General features: G+C 37.1%; 1 protein-coding gene across 3 annotated transcripts in view; it reads left to right on the top strand.

Moving 5' to 3' along the window:
• The window catches only part of COMMD1 (copper metabolism domain containing 1), a 274646-nt gene that overhangs the window by 91937 nt on the left and 162259 nt on the right, over positions 1-20450 (top strand). For all 3 annotated transcript variants that reach the window (XM_069069020.1, XM_069069022.1, XM_069069021.1), the window contains exon 2: positions 2290-2571. In XM_069069020.1, coding sequence (XP_068925121.1) covers positions 2290-2571 — 282 coding nt within the window. The remainder of the gene's footprint in view (positions 1-2289; positions 2572-20450) is intronic.

Below are 20450 nucleotides of genomic sequence, written 5' to 3'. Positions count from 1 at the left end.
AATTAGTGAAGAAGTCCTACCAAATTATTTTTATGACACAAATATGGTCCTGATACCTAAATTGGGAAGAGCCAAAACAGAAAGAAAATTATAGACCAGTTTTCTTTTTTCTTTTTCTTTTTTTTAAGCAATCGGGGTTAAGTAACTTGCTCAATGTTACACGGCCAGTTATTTCTGGGTGTGGTGCTGAGTGTCTGAGCCCAGGATTTGATCTCCAGGTCGTCCCAACACTGGAGCTGGTGCTCTTACTCGCTGAGCCACCTGGCCGCCCCTAAGCAATTGGGGTTAAGTAACTTGCTCAAGGTTACACGGCCAGGTGTTTCTGGGTGGGTGCTAAGTGTCTGAGCCCGGGATTCGATCTCTAGGTCTTCTCAACACTGGAGCCGGTGCTCTTACTTGCTGTGCTACCTGGCCGCCCCTAGACCAGTTTTCTTAATGAATATAGATGCAAAATTTTAAAATAACATATTAGCAAAAAGATTATGGCAACTTATTACAAGAATAATTCATTTTGATCAGGTAGGATTTATTCCAGGAATGCAAGGATGATTCAATATTAGGAAAACTATCTGTATAATCAATCATATCAACAACAAAATTAGTAGAAATCATATTATTATCTCAATAGATGCAGAAAAAGTTTTTGACAAAATACAACACCCATTTCTATTAAAAACACTAGAAAGCATAGGAATAAATGGAGTCTTCCTTAAAATGATAGGTAGCATCAACCTAAAACCACTAGCAAGTATTATATGTAATGGGAATAAGCTAGAAGCATTTCCAATAAGATTGGGGGTAAAACAAGGATGTCTACTATCACCCATTATTCAATTTGGTACTAGAAATGTTAGTTGTAGCAGTAAGAGAAAAAAAAAAGAAATTGAAGGAATACCTGACTTTGAATCCTGTCTCAGATACTTCTTAGCTGTATGATTCTGGGCAAGCCTTACTCAGCCTCTTCATCAGTAAAATGGGGGTAATAAGTACCTACCTCACGAGGTTATTGTGAGGATCAGATGAGATAACAGTTTTTGCAACTTGTATACCTTAAAGTACTATGTAAGTACTAGTTATTATTGTAAGATATTTTGTCAATGCTTTGATAAAATCTAGGAAAATACTTGACATGACAGAGTTATGGACTCAAGAGCGAGAATAAAACATATTTTCAGACATGGCCAACATGGGATTTTGTTCTATTTTATCATGCATATTTGTTTTGTTTTTATTTTTCATTTTTCAGTGGGGTGGATAAGAGGGCGAGGGAGGCTAGGGATAGAATAGTAGGAAAAAAAGTAAAGAAAAGGATGAAAAAGGGATCACTGAAGCATTTATTAAAAATTCACAGAAAAGGACAGAAGGAAGGCCAGAAATAACCACAAATAAGACTGATTTGGAAGTTGCACGTTAAATTTACTATGAATTTGTTTTTTAATAAAGCAGTCTATAATATATTCAGTTTCATTAGAACTCTCAAATCTATTATGAATATTGCAACAATCATTTTATTTGTCATTTGTTAAGTTTAGTTTACAAAGATAATATTTTAAAAATATACATTTATTTTTAGTTTTCAGCATTCACTTTTATAAGATTGAATTTTTAATTTTCTCCCCTTCCTTCCCCTCTGTTCTCCCCAAGACAGCATGCAAACTGATGTATGTACAATCATGTTAAACATATTTCTACATTAGTCATGTTGTAAATAAGAATTAATATGAAAGGGAAAAAACACAAGAAAGAAAAAAGCAAAAAGAAAAAAAAGGAAAAATAGTATGCTTCAATCTGCATTCAGACTCCATAGTCCTTTCTCTGGATATGGATAGCATTTTCCATCATGAGTCTTTTGGAATTGTCTTAGATCAACAAAAATTATTTTAAAAAATACAATCTAACTTAACCTTATCTACAGCATTTCCCTGAACTGCCAGTCTAATAAACTTGTCCAAAAAAATGGAAATGATATTATTTTGGCATGACCTGTTCTTGTTGATGTCTTTATTGGCCCGGAGATCATTGCTTCCTTTTCTAGATGTTTTTAGTTATTCTTCTAATTCTAAAAATTTGCCAGGAATCAACACTTACATGCTGTCAAACATAGGCAAGACATTTGATTTCTTGAGAGTCTCAGGTTCTTCAAATGTAAAGTAAGAATAATGAATAGTTCCTTCACTCATGAGATTGTCATGAGAAAAATTTGGTCCTAAATATATGTGAATATTATTATTATTATTCTCCAGTTTGCCAAAGAATTAATCCTTTTTCCTCCTTCTTTTATCTTTCTAGTCTATTGCATCTGCAGACATGGATTTCAACCAATTAGAGGCATTCCTGACCGCTCAGACCAAAAAACAAGGTGGAATTACATCTGATCAAGCAGGAGTCATTTCCAAATTCTGGAAAAACCACAAGGCAAAAATCAAGGAGAGTCTAATCAATCAAAGTCGATGGGAAAATAGTCTGAAAACCATGAATTGGAGAGTAGATTTGAAGTCTCAGTCAAAACACCTTGACCAAATTAATGCCCCTGTTGCTATTGTGGAACTAGAATTGGGGAAAAGTGGACAGGTAAGTTAAACTTTAATATTTCATTTGAGAAAGTGTGCATTTGTTTTTTCATTATTATTTATGCTAGAACACCATGTACCACCTAAGGTAATTTTGTGTAGTAATTGCCGTTGGCACCATCTGCCTTCCATGAATATTCAGAAGTAATATCAAAAGATCCTATTTCCTGTTGTCCTTATGGGAGTCAATTTCCTGATAATGTGGATGTCACCATATTGTGGGAGGAGTCTGTAACCTAGACTAAAAATGATGGGAGCTGGCCAAGACAAATAGTGTGCCCAAGTTTTGATTGAAAAAAATGCAAAAGAGCTGCCCCTCAATACATTTTAGGTAGATCTCAGAGTCCTTGGCAGAGGATCAGAATCTCAAAAGCTGTGATTGGGATACTAAATAAAGGCTATAAATTGTGATTTAGAGAAAAACCCCTATAGAACTCTCTTACCTATTCATTTTTACAGCCCAAGCCGTTTGAAGAAGTGATCAGATCTCTTAGTCTTGAAGTCTCTGAGTTTGAATTCCTTGTTTTATACACTAGATAGTCTTTGATTCAGTTTTGTCAGCTTTGAATCGTGTTCACTGGAAAAAAAACATATTTTTCTCCTTTTTAGTGGCCACAGCCCTATGAAGGTACCTGATTCAGTCCTTCTATCCCAATACCTTTTGGAATCATTTGGTTTTGTGCTACTTATGAATTTCCAGATCAGGCCTTTATTAACTTGGTTTATGTATTTGTGTGTATGAAAAGAGAACTTATAATTAGATTTAGGAAGTCCAGATTATTGAATAACCTAATCAAGTTGTTGTGTTTTTTTTTACAATATGAAATTATTCAGATAAATAATCAAATATGTACTCCCAGTACATCTTGATGTGGACTTATCCTTTTGCCCCCATTAAGACAGTATCTTTAATTAAATTTTCTTTTGAGCTTCCTTTGTGCCCTCTTTCTTTTACATTTTTTTGTGAACATTCTATAATCATATTGCAATATTTGCCATTCTGTTGTGGTGTTGGTTTTATTAAAAAAAATACTACTGTAAAAATTTTGCTTTTACAAAGGCAGTGGGATGCAGTACATAGAGAGCTGGTCTTAGAGTTTAGAATACCTGGTGGATTCAAGTTCTGCCTCTAAAACACGTAAGTTCTATGACCTTGGGCAGGTCACTTCACCTCCCAATGCCACACACAATTCTCTGAGTCTCTTAAGTTGAAGAGCATGTGCTGGTCTGCATAAGTAGAGGGAATTTCTTTATTGAGAGCTCATTGTACCAACAAAATCGTAGATCCAGTCTTCTATTTGGCACCTTCCTCCTCCAAATTCTTTTCTCAAAAGTGTTCTGTAGGCATTTTTATTTACTTGTTACAGGACAAAACTTGTTATTAATTCAATAATGAATTATTAATTTTTATTTAGTTCTTTTGTGACAGTCTGTATATGTGACAGTCGTGTTGTGAAATTGATCTCAGTATTTTATTGGTTTAAATGTATGAATTGGTTGTTATGTGAACCAAAATTCAGGGAGTTTATTTTAACCACTCACTAGAATGAATAGTGACTGAGATCTAATAATAATATAAATTGGCTTTTTTCTTAAATTGCAAATTAGATCTGTAGGTTTTATTAACCACACTTTTACTTTGTGCTTTTATGAATAAGGGATTTTTTTTTTTTAGGGAGTAGAGGATTATACAGGATTTAGGATATAAGGACTTCCATAGCCTCACTGCCCTGCTCAGATCCCCTGAGTCATCATCAAAGTAAGGCCTGCAGTCACCTGCTGGCTGGCAGTTTGAATATCAGCTAGCCTCTAATTCCTAGGTGTTCCTCCACAGCATGAATCAGTACCAGTTTCCTTAATTTTGACCTGTACATCAGGTACAGACTCCTCACTCCCTTTACCCAATGCTTAGTTTTGCTTGACGCATATAAGAACCCTCTAACAACCCACTGAGCTTTATCGGTTTGGGTGGCAGTTCTGCCCAGGATCCTAAAAGACCTGACCTCTTTCCATCGTCACCAACTGCCCTTTATCATGAGCATTTCCTTTCAATAAAGCTGTCTTGCTTTAGTTTTCTTTATTCTAATTCCTATCTTGTGTTTACTTCAACAAATATTTCTTGAGTGCCTACGATGTGCTAGGGCCTGGTTGGGCAGAGGAGATAAAAGGCAAAAACAAAACTATTCCTGCCCTCAAGGAGATGACTGTTAAAAGGATCTTTTGGTGCTTAATTTTACTCTCAGTGATGTATCAGTATCAACTTTGATTTTCCACTTTTGATCACCAAAATTTTCTTAATTATCTTTTTGATTTTACCAGTTTTACAGTTAGATACATTTGGAACTTTTTAAATAACTAGATCCAAAGAGTAGTTACCAGTGATCTGATAATATCTTAGATAAAACTTTCTGGTGTAGTATTTCAAGGCTCTATCCTTGGCCCTATCCTACACAATATTTTTATCAAGGACCAATGGAAGATGTAGATGGTATGCTTGTCAGGGTTAGGGATAATATGGATGTGAAAGGGTTAACTAAAATACTGTTAGTCAGCTAGCATTTATTAAGTGCCTTCTCTAGGGGTGGCTAGGAGGCACAGTGAATAAAGCACTGGCCCTGGAGTCAGAGGGACCTGAGTTCAAATCCAGCCTCAGACACTTAATACCAGCCGTGTGATCTTGGGCAAGTCACCTAACCCCAATTGCCCTGCCTTCTCTCCTCCAAAAAGAAAAAAAAAAGTGCCTACTCTTTGCTGAACTGTGTTCTCAAGGAACTCAGTCTGATTAGAGAGACAGTACATAAACAAGATAAATTGGGGGTAAGCCACAGAGGGATGGCACTGGAAGATTAAGGAGAACTGGAAAAGGCTTCTTACAGGTGAGACTTTAGCTGAGACTTCAGGAAACCAAAGATGCCAAGAAACAGAGATGAGAAGGGAGAGTTTCCAGCATGGGGGACAGCCAGTGACAATGCCCCATGAGGAGATAGAGTGTCCTATTGGAGGAATGGCAAGGGGGCCAGCGTCAGTGGGTTATAGAGTATGTGGGAGGTGCAAGGAGTAAAAAGACTGGAAAGATGAATGGGCCAGGCTATGAAACAGAGGATATAATAGTTGATCCTGGAGATGATGGGGAACCACTGGAATTGATTGGGTTAGGGGTTATGGCAGGCAGACTCACCAGCAGGCTATTATAGTAGTCCAGTCAATAAGGCAATGAGGTAATAAGAACCTATATTACTGTGGTGGTTGTGCTAAAGGAGAGAAGGGGGTGTATTTGTTTGAGAGATGTTTTGAAGATCAAATTCATTTCCCATCAGCTTGCACTCCTCCGACTGGATTCTACCATCTTCCCAGGAAACCTCATCATCCTGTAAGACTGCCTCAGGTTTGTTACTCACACCTCATCAGTACTCTCCTAGTGCCCTTTGCCCCTCTGTTTGGAGGGTTAGAGGGTGGAATGGAGAGCTCCTCCCAAAGCTTGCATTTAAGGAGGACTTTGAGTTCAGTCATCTCTTCATTTCCCACAAGTTTGTACTCCTTGCAATGGACTCTACCATGCCCTCCCTGTCGGGTTCTTTCTCCACCTCTTCCCCCAGATTCTTCCCTCCCCAGCCCTTTTGGCTGCTTTTTGTATGTTATCTCCCCCAATTAGATTGTAAACTCCTTGAGGACAGGGGCCATCTTTTTTCTTCTTCCATATTTTTATCTTTAGCACAGTACCTGGCACATAAGTAGATGTTTAATGTTTATTTACTGACTGCCTTTCTTCACCTCCCAGTCTTACCAGTTTCCTATATAGAAGCATCAACTGTTGATCCTGGCTGAGAGTAATGGTCTTAGTAACTGCTTCTACTTCCTAAGCCATGTTTTAGGGTAGTGGTGCCAAACTCAAGGAGAAACTGGGGCCACTTAATCTTACACATGGACCCCTGTGGGCCACATATTGACACAGAAAACCACATATTAATATTATATATGTTTTATGTATTTCTTTTTACTTTGTTAAGTATTTTTAATTACATTTTAATCTGATTTGGCCTGTACTTGAGAATGTTGTGCTTTGCTGTGTGTGTTAGTCATGTGTTTATGAGAAGAGAATGCAAAGGTTGGACCAGGTACCATGTACCCCAACAGTGTGACTTCCTCCCTTCCCTGAGGAGGGCCTGCCCCAACCACATTCTCCTAAGGCTCTTTTGAGGGAGATTACCACCTCTCCTTGTGTTGTACCTTGGGACCCAACTAAATTTAAGATAGAAGGTCTATTTTGTATTTGGTTGGTAGGGCTAATAGACAATTAATACCTAACTATTGAAGGGGATCTGTCCTGGAAAATTCCCTTCCTCCTACTCTATTTGGATATGAAACAAATGGCTTTTAGGATTATTATTTGAAAGGGATCATGCCTTTCCATTATAGTAACATAGAATTAAATAAGCTTTTTGGTTTAAAAAAAATTTTTTTTTTTGCTTTTTGGAGGGCAATTTGGGGTTAAGTGACTTGCCCAAGGTCACATGGCTAGTTGTAATTTTTTTTTTTTTTTTTTTTTTTTTTTAGCAATTGAGGTTAGTAACTTGCTCAAGGTTACATGGCCAGGTGTTTCTGGGTGGGTGCTAAGTGTCTGAGCCTGGATTCTATCCCCAGGTCATCCTGACACTGGGGCCGGTGCTCTTACTCGCTGTGCTACCTGGCTGCCCCACACACGGCTAGTTTTTGTGTTAAGTGTCTGAGGCTGCATTTGAACTCAGGTCCTCCTGACTCCAGGGCCAGTGCTCTATTCACTGTGCCACCTAGCCACCCCAAATTTTATTTTATTTTTAATTTTTAAATTTTTTTTGCTTTTTTGTGGGCAGTTGGGGTTAAGTGAATTGTACTCTTTTTGAGAGACATTGACACAGTTGATAGAAAGCTGGTTTTGGAGTCAGGAAAACCTGCTTTCAAACATGCCTCTGAAATGCATAAGCAATGGCCATGACCACAGACACGTTGTTTAACTTCTCAGTGCCCCACGTAATTCTGATCCACCTAAGAGGGAGTTTTCCACACTGGAAAACTCTCTACACCAATGAAATCACTGGTTTAGAATGCAAAGCAAAAACAAAACCTCTGTTTAAGACAACACTGTGGACTTAGGGGTGTCAGGAAGTAATATGGCCTATTCTCTTTGGAAAATGCCCCACTGATCCAGAATCATGGGAATTTGCAGAGGCTGCTTTGTGAATATTATCAATCATAGCATGATAGATTGAAGGCTGAAGAGAAACTTAGGGGGTATCTCATTCAACCCCCTAATTTTACATATGGGAACTGAGACTTAGAGACTGACTTTACCAGACTGTCCCCTATGCCATTAATGCCCTGGAAGGCATTATTGCCTCATCACTGCCCTTGAAATATCAGCTCCTTTCCAGGCTCATGTGAGTGCTAACTTCTACACAAAGCTTTTCCTCTACAGACTCTGTCATTGTATCAGCTCCCATGGACTTTATTATCATCCCTGCAATGACGGTAAGAGCTAGATATCCATCCCGAAGTTCGCTCCTAATTTCCACCTCCAAGTCATTGCCTATTGAACATTTTGAACTATATGTCCTGTAGGCTTCACAAACTCATGTCCAAAAGAGAACTCATAATCTTTCCCCCAAAACCTGCCTCTTTTCTGGACCTTTCTGTTTTTCATGAGAGTACCACCATCCTTCCTGTTTCCCAGATTCTTGACTTTGGAGCCATCTTCAATTCTTTATCATTGCTGCCTCCAACATCTCCCAGTCTGTCCCATCTCTTCACTCATGTGGCTGCCACTCCAATTCAGGCTCTTTTCACTTTTCTCCTAGACTGACCTGAATCTGTTTTTCCAGGCATATATTATGTATTACTGGCCTTCTTCCACTCTACATTCCAACCATCTGGTCTTGTTTTCCTTGTGTGTGACACTCCATCTCTTGTCTCTGTGCTCTTGTGTTGGCTGTATCTCATGTCTGGAAAGTGCCACCTTCTTAGCTCTTTCTCTTGTCATCTCCAGTTCTCTTCAAAATTCAACTCAGGTGCCATCTTTTTTTTTTGCCTTTTGGAGGGCAATTGGGGTTAAGTAACTTGCCCAAGGTTACACAGCTAGTTTTTTTGTGTGGGTGTTAAGTGTCTGAGGCCGGAACTAAACTCAGGTCCTCCTGACTCCAGGCCCGGAGCTTTATTCACTGCACCACCTAGCCGCCTAATCATCATCTTTTTTTTTTTTAAGTTTATTTATTTTTAGTTTTCAACATTCACTTCTACAAGTTTTTAATATTCTTTGCTTCTCTCCCCCCCTCCCCAAGATGGCATGTAGTCAGATATAATCTCTATACATAGATTCTCATTAAACATACTTTCACATTAGTCATGTTCTATGAAGAACCAGAATGAGTAGGAGGAACCATGAGAAAGAAAACAAAAACAAAAAGAAAACCCAAAAAGAAAATAGTCTGCTTTGCTCTGCATTCAGACTCCATAGTTCTTTCTCTGGATGTGAGGGTATTTTCCATCATGAGTCCTTTGGAATTGTTTTAGGTCCTTGCATTGCTGAGAAGGGCTAAGTCTATCAAAATCATTCATTGTACACTATAGCTGTTACTGTGTACAGTGTTCTCCAGGTTCAGCTCATTTCACTCAGCATCAGTTCATATAAGTCTTTTCTGAAGTCTGCCTGTTCATCATTTCTTATAGTACAGTAGTATTCCATTACATTCATAAACCACAACTTGTTCAGCTATTCCCCAATTGATGGGCATCCCCCCAATTTCCAATTCTTTGCCACCGCAAAAAGAGCTGCTATAAATATTTTTGTACATTAGGGTCCTTTTCCCATTTTTATGATCTCTTTGGGATACAGCCCTAGAAGTGGTATTGATGGGTCAAAGGGTATGCACATTTTTATAAGAAGGTGCCATCTTCTAAATGAAATGTTTCCTGATTTCCTCAGGTGCTAGTCTCTTTCCCCAAATTGCCTGGTATTTATTTTGCATATACTCACATATATATATATATATATATATATATATATATATATATATATATATATATATATATACATGTGTGTTGTTTCCCCAAATAGAATATAAGCACCTCAGGAGCAAGGACTGTGTACTTTTATCTTTTTATCCCTAGTGCCCAGGAAATAGTGGCCACTTAATTTGTAAGGTCTTGTACAGTTAGGCCATTCTAGAATTCTAGGAAAACCTCTCTTCTACATGTCTCTGGAGGTGAAGAGGACATGTTATAGAGTAAAGAAAAAGAATAAATTGCGGAAAATTAATGAATTAGTTGCGATTTTTGTAGTCATTCCTTAATAAAAAATATTGATAAAGCATATACCAAGAAGTGAACAGTAGTTGTTCTTAGACATGCTTGAGCCCAGTTCAATTCAACAAACATTTTTTGAGTATCTACCACACTGCTTTCTAAACCTTATGTAGTGCTACCCCTCTTCTTTATAGAAAACAGTTGTTACCTTCCCCCTTTTCATTAAAGACTTCACAAATAATTAAAAAAAATTTTTTTTTGCTTTTTGGAGGGCAGTTAGGGTTAAGTGACTTGCCCAAGGTCACATGGCTATTTTTTTTGTGTGTGTGTGTTAAGTGTCTGAGGCCAGATCTGAACCCAGGTCCTCCTGACTCCAGGGCTGGTGCTCTATTCACTGAGCCACCTAGCCGCCCCTTCACAGATAATTTTAACTCAAAATTCTTTACAATGTTCATGTTTGAACCTTATACAAATAATATTTATCATATTATGAGTACGCTTGTTTTTTGGCACAAGGTTTCTCAGAACATGATTTCATTGGTGATACTGCAATTGTAGCTCATAATTCTTTTTCAGCCACTAGTTGGGTGAAATTTGTTTATGACAACTACTGCAGAAAACCACTTTTCACACAAATAATCATAATTAATTAATAAATAATAAATAAAACACTTTAAGGTTTGCAAAATGTTTTTTTAATTTAATTTAATTTTTTAATTAATTTGTTTGTTTCCTTTTAGTTTACAGGATTCAATTCCACAATTCCTTGAGTTTCACATTTTGTCCCCCTCCCTCACCTCCCCCCCCATGGTGGCATATAGTCAAGTATAGGATCTGTAAATACTTTCACATTATACATTAGTCAGGTTATAAAGAGGGACTGTATCAAATGGAATGAAAAATGGTAAAGATGACATAAAACCAAACAAGAGAAGGAAAAAAATCAGGTATTTTGCTTCCACCTGGATATAAACTCAGTTCTTTCTAGTTCTTTCTCTGGATGCACATATTTCTCTCCATCATGAGTCTTTGCAAAATGTTTTTACAAATATTATTTCATTTTATCCTCACAACAACCCTAGGAAGTAGGTGTATTATTATCCTCATTTTCAAGAGGAAGAAACTGAGCAGACACAGGTCTAGGGACTTTGCTCCAGGTCTCAGAATCTGGGAAGGGCCTAAGGCCATGTTTGAATTTAGATTTGCTTTTTTTTTGAGGGAGGAAGGTAGGGCAGTTGGGGTTAAGTGACTTGCCCAAGGTCACATGGCTAGTTTTGTGTTAAGTGTCTGAAGCCTTATTTGAACTCAAGTCCTGACTACAGGGGTGGTACTCTATTCATTGTGCCAGCTAGCTGCCCCCTGGAACTTAGATTTTTTTAAGCACTGAGTCTAGTGCTCTATCTGCTGCAATACATAATAGTAAGAACAGTAAATTTTGCATTAGTTTGTTTGATAAACTAGAAAGCTCATTATTTACCCATAGCCAAAACATAAGGTTTTCATGTTCTAACACTCATTTCAACTTACAATCATAAGGCATATGTTTAGACATAGCAAGATCAAGAGTATTATATTTATCTATATGGCATTGGGTTCTTTAGCTATTAATATTTAGAAATATTTACATTTTAAAAATAAAATGAGAATTTCTTTTGTAGATGAGTCAAATGACTAAGAAAGAATTCTTTATTTCTTCAGGATAGGTTTTTAAAAAAAATTGGTGAATGTCTAAAATACTATTTTGTAAACTTAACACCCATTACCCTAATGTTTTTTTCATTTTTTATTTTAAAATTATGAACATAAATACTAAATGAACATTTCTATATACAAAGTAGAAGAGAAAAAAAGAGACTTGTATGTGAAACTGAAATATATTCTTTAAGCTTACATTTCTTTTAAAATGTATAATAGATTCCATATGTAACTTGCAAAGCTGTCCTGCTTCTGAATTTCTTTCTGGCCTTCCTTTTGTTTTCTTCTGTAATTTTTTTTAAACTTCAGTCATTCTCTCCCTTCCCACTGTTGTTCCAACTCTTCCCCCCCTCTTTTATATTGACTCTCCTCTGTCTTTCCTTCTACCCCACCTCCGGTGGAAAATGGAGAAAAATAATTGTAACCGATATTTGTAGTCAAGCAAAGCAAATTCCCACATTGGTCTGAACATGTATTTTATTTTGCATCTTTAAGGCCCCCACTTCTCTTTCAGGAGACACAGTAGCTTGCCTCTTCATTATTCTAGAGGCAAGGTTGGTCATTGCACTGATGAACATACTTTTTTAGCTCTGGATCAAAGTGTGATTTGAGGAGCTTGAAATGATATATTTAGAGTATTCTGTTTTTAAAAAAATAGCCACTAAAACATGCAAGTTTCAGGAGGAAGTTTTGTTATCAAATGCATTTGCGTCATCTTTGTTATTTTCACTATGATATCAGTCTCTTCTTTTCAATCTCCCTCTAAAAAGCTCTGGCTCAAAAAAGCCAGCATGCTGCATCCCAACTGTTTAGACATATAGATATGCCCTATGCTCTTCCCCACGTTGTCACACCATTATACAGTTTAAAAAAAATAAAATTTATTATTCTTTTAACAACTTAAAAACTGGCATATTTCTTCATGCATACAAATAATTATTTATGAAATATACAATTTGTACAAATTGCATGAGGGACAATTTACAATAGAACTTGTAGACCTGTATTTCATCCTGAGTTTGAATGAATTTATTGAGTATACAGTCTGATAAAATTCTCCCATATTGTATAATTTTCATTTAAATAGCATGTATATTCATTTTATTTTTTAAAATCTGTCATTTAAGTTGAAGATTTTTCTTGATTGCCTTCAGTAGGTTTACAAAGTAACAAATATTGCCTAATATCTATTTCAACATCATATAATATAGATATAATCAAATGAATATCTTTTTAAAAATATATTTTCATTTATTTTGTTAATTATTTCCCAATTGCATGTGCACAATCTTTTACAATCATTTAAAAAAAAATTTGTGTTCTAAATTCTCTTTCTCCCTCCCACCCCTCCCCTCTCCTTGAGAAGGCAAGCAATTGTTATTAATTATAAATGTATGTGCAAAACATTTCCATATTAGCCATTGAACATCTTTTTCTTTTTTCTTTTTTTTTTAAATAAAAAAATTTTTTTTTAAGCAATCGGGGTTAAGTAACTTGCTCAAGGTTACACGGCCAGTTATTTCTGGGTGTGGTGCTGAGTGTCTGAGCCCGGGATTCTATCTTTATTTTTCTTTAGTGTCATAGTAGTCACACTTGTAGTTCTGTCTGTCCCTTGTGAAAGGAAGGTTGAGTTGGGTTTCCTGTGGTGACCATTGGCAGGATATACCAAGCCCACTTGCTTTCCTACTCTTTAATAATTCAGGGAAATTCATGATTTTATCTACTTGAGTATTATCTCCAAGATATTTTTTTGTGTATTTTTTTAAAATGTGTATTACAGAGCTGCTTAGGGTGAAAGGTATATATTGCAACTTACCCAGGTCTTCTTATCATGTGTGCCTCTTGTTCAGGTCTTTCTATAACCCTTCCTTCCTTCTTCCCTCCCTCCTTCTTGTCTTTCCCTCTCTCCCCTTATTTTATTTAGACTGGGAGTCTAGCAGCCATTCATCAGCCTGATCCCATTACTGATTGCCACAGGACCTTAGACTTGCTCCATTTTTGACCTAGGTAGGTTTGCTCTTCCTTAGGCAGCCCAGGATTAAAAAATTTTTTTTTAATTTTAATTTTTTAAATTGCTTCCTGATCCCTGGGGCTCACCATATTGGTATTGGACTTAGATGCCCACTTTTCTTAGGCTGCTGTAGCTCAGAACTCCTGAGCTCATGTGAGCCACTAGTGTTATCTTCCCTGGTAGCAGAGATTATTATAAGAACCCTGCATGGCTCATAATTATCCATAATAGAATTCACCAATGTGTTGAGAGCCTTCCTCAAAGTCTTTTAGCATTTTCTGGCTACTGGTGCATCACTTGGGTTGATCACATATTATACTTTTTTTCCAGTACCTGATTGGTGCATTTCCTTTTCCAATTATATTTTCTAAATGACTTTTTATGCTATTTAGAAATTTTTGCATGTAAGCCATCATTACTAATATTGTTCAGCTTACTTTTTGCCCTCATTCTTTCCACTAGCATTTGGTTTACCTTGAAATTTTAATTCTTTAGAGATTGTGGTATCCTGTGATTTATAGTCATATAATATACATCACTGGAAAAATATTGATTTTAAAAAATGGATGTGTGTATCTTTCTGTCTATGGGAGCAGTTCTGTAGCATTGAAAGCACTGTGCACTTTTTTCAAATGTAATCCAGCCTACTGTCTTCTTCCTCAACTTTGGGTACAATTCATTGTCCATCTGCTTTCCTTGTTATATATATATATATATTATACAATATGCATACATGTATATGTGTGTATATATGCAAACATAATAAAATATATGTGTACCCAATTATATATAATATATACACACACATATGATATATATTTCATGTATATAATATATACCTATGTATATTTCACACACATATACATAAGCAGAATAGATATTATATATACACACAATTATATATAATATAGATTATAATTATATATATGTTCCAGATACACAAAATATATATGTATATATGCATATATATTTTTGGACAATGAATATACTATATGCATTTGTTTTTTCCTACATGTGCTGTTAGGTTAATATCTTTGGATGATTGTAGTGTGGATCTCACTGATGTGCTTTTTTCATAGGATCCTGGGGTTTTGGGCAGTCAACACAATATTATTCCCAAACTAGAATATCTAATAGACTTCTCCCTCTATAGCGAATCTCTCTTGCATCTACATTTTGCAGTGGATGCCCTCCATGGCAGCGATGAAAACCTTTTGGGAAACAGACGGTGCCTTACTTTGTGCCTTTCTTGGTACTGATCATCTGAGGGTCCATGTGGCTGCATCTTTCAGCTAATTTCAGACTGTTTACAGAAGGTGCTTTGTTGAAGGAAAGCCTTTAGGGCTGCACTTTGCTCTGTTCAGATGCTGTTTTATGATCCTCAAACAGTGTGCATAGGAAGGTCTTGTCTTAACAGAAAATAGTCTGTGTTTTTTTGGGGGGAGGGATATCTGTCTTTAATACATGCAGCAGATCAATAGAAATGCATTTTCCCCTGTCTCTTCTGATGGAATTTACGGAAGATGTTATGGAAAAACATATACCACATGTGTCAATCCTGAGTGCAAATGCCTCAGATGCTGTCTTTAAATAGACCGCAGGCATCCAGGGTGTTTCCTCATGATTGATACTGTCGAATAATAATACTGACCACTTATGTTTGTGTTCTTTGGGCTGTCATATTCATAGTTAGCTGTCTGCTTTGGTTTAATTTGGAAAACCACAAAAAAAGGAATCTTTACATTTAGCAGATAATGAAAATGCTTCTTCCTAGAATAATTTCATTCTTAATATTAGAGATATGATTTTGAGATTGATAAGCCTTTTAAATTTTCTATAGAGGTAGCTAGGTGGCACAGTGGATAGAGCACCGGGCCAGAAAGATTTGAGTTCATCCGACATCAGACACTTAGAAACTGTGATCTTGGGCAAGTTACTTTACCTCTCAGTTTCCTGAACTCTAAAATGGAGACAAAGTTGCACTTCCTTCACTCCGTTGTTTTGAGGATCAAAAGAGAGAATGTTTGTAAAGTGCTAAGCACAGTACCTAGTACCTAGTAGCTGCTCAATAAAGGCTTGTTTCCTTCCTTCCTAAAGGCTTTTTTAAATACTATTAAACGTTTTGACTGTGCAAACAAGACTGTAACACCAGTGAACTCCTGGTGTCCCAGCTGAGGAATCTGCCAATATCTAGCTCCAAGTGTTAGGATTCTTTGTGATCACTGCCATTCAGCTTGGTCTATTCCTTTGCTCTATTTGTTGGCTCCATTCTCATGGACAGATGGAAATAGTGAGAAAGAGCCAGGAATTATGTCCTTTGGAAAGCTTGGCAAGGATTTTTGGTTGTAAGATCACTATACTAGTCTTGCACCCAGGGTGATGGGGTGTTTTGTCCAGGGACATTAAAGCTGCTTGTGTTTCACTTGGTTTCTAGCTCTGTTGGCCAGCTAACTGTAGGCTTCTTTCCAGAGGGGCCACCCCTTCCACACTGAAGAAGAATGACAGAGGCTAATGAGCTTCTGCCCAAGGCCAAATCTTCATTCTTTTGTTTGGGATTTTCAGGCATCTCAAAGAATTCAGTAACAGAAGTGGCAATTTCAAAATTGGGAGTTGACAGGTTTAAAATTTTGTGTGTTCCTCACTTAATCAAACATTGCATTATGTAGCCAGTTAAAAGGAGCTTATTTCTGTGATCTAACAGAAAGAAAACAGTGATAGATAACTAGTGGAATTTCTCTGAGTTCACTAGAATAAATGTTAAGCTAAACTAATCTCTAGGCTTTTTTGTATTAACTTGGTAGAATGTGGAATGCTTTAGAACTAGTTTGTTTAGAGGTATTTGACATAGTCTTATGGTGTCTCTTTGCTTAAGATTTTTTAAAAAGATGGACTGGAGGACAGTATAGTTAGCTGCTCGACTAATAGGTTATGGCAACCTGGAGAAAAGTGTCTTGTGCTGTGCCCCAGGACATTGTGACCTTCTCTTGATCAACATTTTATCAGTGACTTAGACAAGAAAAATATGCTCTTCAAACTTTTAGATGACATAAAGCTAAGAATAGTCAATACATTTAGAATACACAATCAGGATACAAAAAGGTCTCAACATAATAGAAGGATGAGATGCAACTTATAAGATGATATTTAATAGGGGTGCATGTAAAGGAATTCACTTACTTTCAATAATTCATTTGTACAATTCTTTGATGGACTTAAAACTATCTTAGTAGGAGTACATGTGAAAAATACCTAGGTCTAGTTGACTGTAAATTTGATTTTATTCTTACTCACTGCACCACCTGGCCGCCCCTAAATTTTTTTTTTTTGCTTTTTTTTTTTGGAGGGGGGAAGGCAGGGCAATTAGGGTTAAGTGACTTGCCCGGGGTCACACAGTTAGTAAGTGTTAAGTGTCTGAGGTCAGATTTGAACTCATGTCCTCCTGACCCCAAGGCCACTGCTCTATTCACTGTACCACCTAGCAGCTCTGGGTATCACTTTTAAAAGTGATATTGATTGATTCTAGAACAAATAGGTTAGTTCAGGGGTGGAGAGCCTGTGTCCCCGAGGCCACATATGTCCCTCTAGGTCCTCAAGTGCAGCCCTTTGACTGAACACAGAGGAAATCCCTTTAGTAAAAGGATTGTTCTATAAAACCTGAGCTCAGTCAAAAGGCTGTGCCCAGGGCAGGTTCCCCATACCTGGGTTAATCTGGTGCCATATCGTATAAGGAATGATAGAAAGAACTAGAAAAATTTTACCCTGGGGGATGGGGTGGGGAAAGAAGATTGGGAGTAAAGTACAAGGTACTTATCTTAAAGTATTTTAAATTTTATTTAAAATAATTTATATATATTTATTATAAATATTTAATATAATGTTGTATGGAAAGGGCATTCTGCTTACATCAGAGTTGTAGGGGAAAGAAATAGGATAAATGAATGGGAATTAAGAGAAATTAGGTTTTGGCTAAATCTAACTTTTTAGCAGTTACAGGAATTTAAAAATGTAAGATGTGCAAATAGAAATATTCTAGGCACCAAGAGACTTACCAAGTAATGAGAAGATAGGACCTTTATATATCCAATGTTTACAGTGTAAATGAGGATGAGAAAATGTTGGAAAATCTTATTTCCTTCATGAAGCTCTATTTGACTGATTAATTTTATCCATCCCCTAGTTCTCTTAACTTTATTGCACAAAAATCTGTGAGTATTCAACTCTGTGTTTTATATACATATGTTATATGTGTTGTATCATACACATAACTATGTTATATATGGGTGTATATAATATATGTATATATTACACATTTTATATGCATATATCTATATTATATATGCTTATATTTTATATTATATTTATATTCATTTTACTCTTAGGCTTGGAACCTAAGTTTCTCTGTATTCTTGTTTTGTTTTTTATTTGTCCTATATATGTTTACGACTATTTTGGTTGCTTCCTAGGGGCAGTTAGGTGTTTCAACATCAGGTGTGGGGTCAGAAAGATGTGAGTTCAAATATGGCCTCAGAAACTTATTAGTTTGGTGACCCTGGGCAAGTCACTTAACCTCTATTTACCTCATCTATAAAATGGGGATAGTAATAATAACACTTATCTCCCAGGGTTATTGTAAGGATCTAATGAGATAATAATTATAAAGCACTTGCCAAAGTGCCTGGCACATAGTTAAGTGCTCTATAAATGTTAGTTACTATCATCCTCCTTATCATCATCATTAGCTATGAACTCTAGCTTCTACAGTTCAAGATGGTCCTGGTCTAAGTGCTTCATATTATATAGTTCAAAAGCAGTATATATTCCTGTGTTCAAATCTTTGGTCTATGAGAAAACATCTCTTTTAAAAATTGCAGCCTGGTTTTGTTCCAAAGATAGCTCTCCTGTTTAGCTGGATTCTGGAAGTAGTATTTTCATTAAATTTAAACTCAGGTTTAACTGTTTGCTGGCGGCTAGATTGGCCTTGGCGTCTAGAAATTGGGCCCTCATATTTTTTCCTCCTCCTTTTCCCCCACTCTATTTGGAACTTTTCTAGTCTTGGGAGGGACACATTCTAGAATCAAAAAGTACTGTAGTTGTGGATTTATATTAGGGCTGAGTAGAAAGGAGTGAGGGTAGGAGGTAGTACTACCATGTTTCCCCGATAATAAGACACTGTCTTATTAATTTTTCGGACAGAAAAACACCAGAGGGCTTATTTTCAGGGGAGGGCTTATTTTAATGAACATTGACAGCAATTTTAATAAACAGGTAAATGTGAACAAAAAAATGTACCTTTATTCAATAATGATCATGTCATCTTCTTCAACAACATTGTCATAAGTGTCCATACCCTGAATTCCGTCCTGGATGTCTTGCGCCTCCATTTCCTTCAGAAGAAGTGGACCTAATCTGTCATGTCCAGCAATATAGCTCTCTTTAAATGAATATGTCTTGTCCAGGTAACCTGCTTGTAGTTCCTTGGCGACACAGCTGTCAGTAATTTTATCCCATGACTTCTTCACCCAAGTCACGACTTCTTGCAGATAGGGCTTCACAAAGTTTCCGCGCTGATTTCTTTCCATTCTATTTTCAATGTAGTCATTAACTTCCATGCGCAAATGGTCCTTGAATGGCTTGTTTATTGCAATATCAAGGGTCTGGAGATAGGCAGTCATTCCTGCAGGAATCATGACTTGATCTATTCTTCTCTCTGCAAGGAAGTTCTTCATTTCTTTAGTGCGGTGAGTGCTGGCTGAATCCCAGACTATCAGACCTCTTTGGTTACCTCGCATAACAAGTGGCAGCATTAAATCAACCCACTTTCTTATAACGGCTTGTGTACACCAGGCTTTTTCGGTTTCAAGAACGTAAATGCCAGATACACATTCAATCTTATCTTTCTTGCCCTTACTGATGATTAGAGGTGTAGCTTTCTTTCCATCCAAACGAATTGCCAAAACACAGGTGACCCGTGCACTTTCATAGCCAGTGGTGGGAATGTAGATTGACGTTGCACCCCTGTGATGAATTGTTGTTTGAGATCCTTGTCCCATAAACACTGCAGTTTCATCCATAGCAATCATATTGCAGGTTTGGTACTTGGAAATGTCGATCTTATCAATAAAGTACTTGAATGCAAGTGCACGTTTAGTAACTTCAGCATCTTCCAGCTTAAACAGTGTTGTTGATCTTCTTAGGGACAGTTCATACCTGTACCGTTGAAGGAAACCGTCCAACCAGTGTTGTGATGCTTTGAATACTTCTGAGACCATTTCAAACTCTGGTGCCATTGAAAGGGCAAATGCTTGAATATCAGCCCTGCGCACAACTAAGGCCTTTGCTCTCCTGTCAGCAATCCATTCACCAATGAGGATCTCCAAGTCAGGATAAAAGGGCTGCCGACCTGATCCAGACCTGCACTTTTTCCCTTTTCCCTCATCCACCTGTTGATTGAGGTTATTATAATCTGCTCTCCATTTTCTGACCATTCGAAGATCCAAAAGTTTTTCTTTACAGAAAACTGCAAGATTCTTTCCATGTGACTCTTCTACAATTGCTTTCTTATACTCAACAGTATAGCTCTTCCTTTTTGTACTCATGTCTGGGGGTCAAAACAGACAGAATAATAAAATTATGACCATCAGTCCTTCTTTTCACTCCATCATGCCCCCTGAGTTCTTCTTTTTTCCTCCATCATGCCCTTTTTATCCTCCATCATGCCCCCTCACTCCCGCTTACATACCGGGTTTTTATGTTGTCCTGCCTCAGCTCTCCTCCGCGGCACTGCTCTCAATGGCGCCAGCAAGCAAATCACTGGGGAAGAACAGGATGACACGCTCACTGCTGCAGCTCTGATTGGATGCAGCTCGGAGCGCGGCGTGCGTTTCACAGGGGGGGGGGGG

This window comes from Petaurus breviceps, unplaced genomic scaffold (assembly GCF_028583685.1).
Source record: "Petaurus breviceps papuanus isolate PSGF00001 unplaced genomic scaffold, PetGlider_PUasm1.0 90775, whole genome shotgun sequence".
NCBI classification, from domain to species: domain Eukaryota; kingdom Metazoa; phylum Chordata; class Mammalia; order Diprotodontia; family Petauridae; genus Petaurus; species Petaurus breviceps.
This window is presented reverse-complemented; position numbering and strand designations above follow the sequence as displayed.